We start from the raw sequence: 4,897 nt of genomic DNA, 5'->3' as shown, positions 1-4,897 counted from the left end.
GAAAAATCTAGAAATTAACTAGCTACTATTTCAGAGGAAAAGAGATCATTCAGTTGTTCTTATCAGTAATGCAGAAAATGTGTTGTTTGATCTTCGGTCCGCATGCACTCGATAAGTAGAGAAGCTAATGTGAAATGGCAACAAAGTCACTAAGCGCCAAATTGTTAACAGTTATTCAACTGTGAATTAAAGATTAAATCTTAACAGAAAAAGAGATCGGAAAAGATCCTTTTTTAACTATGTTGATTGAACGACCTTAAGAACATTAAAATTGATGGTCAATTATGAAAACGATGTCTCTAATACTTCTTTGTTTCACAGTCTTCTGCGGGTACTTTGAGAGTCAATGTTATGGCAGGTCTTACAAGCTCCCCAACACATTTTTCACCCACAAGACGAAGACCGGGACGGCATTCCACTCCTGGAGTCTCAACGCTACCGATGCAACCTGAAGGGAGCGATGCTTGTTGTAGCCACGGCTGTACCACCTACCCTCTCCGGAATCCGTCCAGCCATGGGGACAGACATTCACGAGGGGCACTATTGTCGTTTGGAAGCATCTCTCTTTCTCGCGATCAGTTCCTATTGGGCATTTGGCAACCTTCTTGGAGGATCTTGTAGTTGGAGGGCAATCCAGTTCGTCCTTTCCTTCTTTGGACGCGCAAACTTTCACTGGAGCAGTGACTTCCTCTCGCCAGCATTGCTCGTCCTCAATTTCAACGAATCCCTCAGGGCATGAAAGGAGAACAATGGGTTCAACTCGAATCTTCTTTTCACACAGCTGTGATGCGACACCAACTTTCACAGTTTGTGGTGGAGTCACCTTGATAACAAAGAATCTGCCATAGTTTACCAAATCTGAAGTACCTGCTCCATTTCCTTCAGAAGGGACACTTTTTGTTTTTCTTCATGCTTCTTTTCTTCTTCGTGTTTTTTCTTTCCTCCATCTTCCTTTGACTTTTTTTCTCCCAATCTTCTCCATACATCCTTGTCATTTTTCTTAGACTTCTTTTCCTTTTTCTCTTTTTTTTCAGGCGTGCTGGATTTTAGAAGAATTCTTACAGTTCAGTAAAATGTTGCTTACCAATCATAGGTGGAGATGAGTTTCCAGCAGTGGCCATCCTCTTCCACATGCGCTCCATCAGGGCATTTTGAGCTGACAATCTGCTTTGTTTTGTGCGCCAGGACACAGCGGCCGTCAACGAACTCCCACTTTTTTCCCTTTGGGCACTGCAAAACCATCGAGCTATGACAAGACAGGAAAACGATTGCCCACCTCAGTCACCCAGACTGGAGGCTCGGTTATGATGCAGTCTTCAACATTATCAAGCCTGAGGACGTATGCTGTATTGATTCCTGTGTTCTGAAAACCTTACCATCCTGTCGGACAATAAAATTCCGGAGGAACCTAAGGTGAAAGAAGCTAGCCAAGCAACATGACTGCGGGTGCCATTACCTCGACTGAAGTTGCACAGATATTTTTCTTCTTTTCATCGTTAAAGCCCTGAGCAAAAGAGAATGAGACAGCAAGCGGTGCTCGCGGGGCTTACGGGTGGGCAACGTTGCAAATAAGGAACGTTCACAACCGGACTGATTTCCAGTGGAGCTTCAATGACTTCTCGGAAACACTTTTTGTCATTTCTCAGTGTGTAGCCTTGATAGCAAGTTGAAACCGTTTGCTTAATTTCCTGCGGAGGCATTGGTAAGCTGTGAACTGTAGCTCGCTCTAGCACACCTTCTTAATTTCTTGTTTCTCCTCTTTTTTTGGAATATGAAATTTTGGTTGTGGTTCTTTTCCGGCAGCTTCTCCCGCAAAAGATTGAACGAAAAGCAATAATAAAGTGCACAAGAATGGACTAACGAACATCATCTTAACGCTTGAGAACTAAAGGTAGAAATAAAGGTGGGTACAATCAGCTCAAAATCGGCGCCTGCCGTTTGTTTGCTTTCTTGCTCGAAAAAATTCCTGCTTCCAGATCTCCAGCAATTCAGAGGTTCAACAAGCGTATTGCGGTCTGTTAACTTAATTAATCGAACACTTGTGAATTTTCTTGTAGCAAGTCCTTCCAAGAGTTATCGCTACGAAAAGTACAAAAAATAGAGACTCATCTCTGTAGCAACATTGCTCGAAGATGTCAGTTGCGCGCAAACGTATTTGCTGAATTATTTCGGTCGAGGAGACATTATGGGTCGATCTTGAGACTTTGACGTTTTCTCGGGGCCCCTTAGTAGTCTCAATGATTCTTCCCACGATGACTCCTGAACCAAATGGGATGTTTTTCTTGCGGACAGTGGGCCCGACGAGGAAGCGTCCTGAAGTTGATCATTTTCCACTGTTGATACTTCTGTCAGGGCAATCGTTTTCGAAGTGTCGGCACCTTCAAGCACCAATTCCGTTTTCTTTAGAAGGGATGGTACATTCTTCGCAGGCATATATGATAAGAGTTAGCTAGGTTCCGTTTCTGTGGACAGAAATTTGACCGGGACTACACGGCGAGCCCATATTTCTCAAGCTGATCAATGTACCAAGTGAAAATTCGCAACTTAAACTTTGAGATATTTGAGAGAACACAGTGGCAGAATCTGGTTATCAAAAATTAGAGTTGGTTCAGCAAAGCCTTCTGACGGCACTACTGCTTTAGGGTTAAGATTAGATACATTTGTTGGGATTTTCAGAGAGCAGTGGATTCATTTATTGGTTCCTATCCTATTCGACTACAAAGAATAACGCGTCAGATACGCTGAGGAAGGAACTTTGTGAATCAGCTCCTAGTTTCCTGTTCTAGCGTTGCATCGCGTACAGAATCCACATCGACTCGCGTAGCATCTAATGTTTGCGAACTTCCTTCCAGGGATCTGCAACGCCGCAGTCTCTCTAATCCGTCTTCAAGGTTTCCTCTGCAAAGCGGACACGAGTTATGCCGACGAAGCCCTGCATAGCCACAAGGTCAGAAATAGAATTCAGTCATTTTCGTACATATTTGTGTGCATCCGCGATGAAAGTAATGGCGATACTTGCATGGAACAACGACGAGAAGATCCGAGGGACGAAAATCGTTGAAGCAAATGCAGCAGGCGGTTAATTTTTCGAATTTTGCTTCAAGTGCTTCATGAATTAAACCGTCTTTCTCCCGTTTCGTGAGCCTCCTGCTACCAGACTCTTTGCTTCTTTTGCAGGTCCAAAGGGTTCGACACCAGGAGGAGAGTCTCCGCGAGCAAGAGAGCCCTTCTGGATTTGCTCCGCAGCAGAGAGTCCAATTAAGGAGCGCGTTTTCGATGTAGTCGTCGATATCAGATTCAGCAGAGCGAGAACAGCGTTCCGGCGAGCGAATGTCAGTAATGGTGATCAAGAGATAGACAAGCGCTAGAAAGATGTGGTAGAGCCACAAGTGGGAGTCAATGATGGCTGTTCTCTGTCGGCTCATAGGCGGGAGTTGTATTTGCTGTTGGGGGGGTTCTGTGGGAAGCACCAAAGCGAGCTGATGGGGGGGACGATGAAGGAAAGTAGAACGGCGAGTCGTGTGGTGTCGTCGCATTGATCTTCCATGAGAAATTTCTGCGACACCAATCGTCGAGTCGTCCGATCTGGAAGGAATCGTGAACGACTGTGGGCTATCTGACTCGCTCGATTCGCGTGCTTCTGGCTCAATCTGCGCTGGAGTATGATCATCGTCTGGTTCGTTGGATGGCGACATGTCATGCTCGCCCTCTGCGCGAAAGATTCGAGACTGCTGAAGTCGACCTTGGTTATTCACAGCCCGGCCATGATTCGTCTCGTTTATGCTGATAGGGTCAACTGTCGCGGACCGCAACTCGGGCGCAGACACAACGGACGCTAGAGAGGGGCTTTGGGACAGGGTTGGTCCTGTCGCTGCTGGGGCTGTAATTGTCGCAATAGATTTTGGTGATAAACGGTGGAACCAGTCGCCTAAATGAGACCGTTGAGGAGAAAGAGATCCCTCGCCTGTCAGACTCTTAAAGCGGAACTGCGGAAGGTCTTCGACATCGTGTTGCGGCAGTCCTCGTGTTCGCCGGTGGTTTCCTTGCTGTCCCACTACGCGTCCGTCTCCGTCCGCAAGCCAGATCCAGGGGTCGTTCAAATAGGGACCCCTCGAAGCCGAAAGATCTGTCGGTCTCCCTCCCTCTTCCGATGGTCGCTCCGGGCCTGAGGGTGTCCCCAAGCTGTTGCTGTTGGGCCGCCAGACGTTGGATGGCCAGAGTTTGCAGCGACTGAATCATTTGTTGTACAAAGAACAATTCCAAAGAGGAAAATCCCGATTCCAACCAAATAGATGAGAAGGATGACCAACCATAAGACCTGTAGCTCATTTAAAAGTCCAGCATCTGCAGCCTTGAGATCTAATAAGTCCTTGGCATAAGAAGGATCGGCAGGAAGCGGGCTAGCTATCCATGACGCGTGGCAAGATCTGCAATGAAGAGAGTGGGGGGCTGTTTCATAGAGTGTCAGTACCTCGCGTCAGCAAGAACCACGCTACCACAGAGGTGCCTGGATGAGAAATCGTGCAGTCGGATTTCTCCAAATTTGTTTGCCTCACCAAAAAAGTTTAAACCCAAAGCCAAACGGAATCGTCATCTTGAAGACCAAGGAAGTGAATACCATACAGTCATAACCTTTGTTTGGTCTTTGAACAACATGGAGTTCCAGAAATTCAGCAATAAGAATCCAAAGAAGTCCAAATTTTGTCGCAACTGAAAGCCCAAATAACGCCTGCATCCAGCTGAGCATTCTGGAAGCGCAGGGTAATCCTGTTGAAGGGCCATAAGGGTTATTGGAGGTGCTTCGAATAACATAGTTATTAAAATGGATCCATGAAAGAAATACTAAAACGATAATTGCAATGTTGCAGCAAACAAAAATACTTTGAAGAATGAAAGT

At 46.0% G+C, this 4,897-nt stretch overlaps 1 protein-coding gene across 1 annotated transcript; it reads right to left on the bottom strand.

Annotated features, from left to right (window-relative positions):
• Positions 1-299: 299 nt before the first annotated feature.
• On the bottom strand, positions 300-1,700 carry LOC129617261 (uncharacterized). The gene is made up of 3 exons (XM_055532589.1): positions 1,551-1,700; positions 493-823; positions 300-448 (listed from the first exon to the last, which is right to left on the bottom strand). Exons 1-3 carry the CDS (start codon positions 1,698-1,700, stop codon positions 300-302), a joined length of 630 nt encoding a protein of 209 aa, XP_055388564.1.
• Positions 1,701-4,897: the final 3,197 nt, after the last annotated feature.

This window comes from Condylostylus longicornis, unplaced genomic scaffold (genome assembly GCF_029603195.1).
Source record: "Condylostylus longicornis isolate FDR11 unplaced genomic scaffold, ASM2960319v2 ptg000467l, whole genome shotgun sequence".
NCBI classification, from domain to species: domain Eukaryota; kingdom Metazoa; phylum Arthropoda; class Insecta; order Diptera; family Dolichopodidae; genus Condylostylus; species Condylostylus longicornis.
The sequence above is the reverse complement of the archived record's forward strand: the minus strand, read 5'-3'. Positions and strand labels throughout refer to the sequence as shown.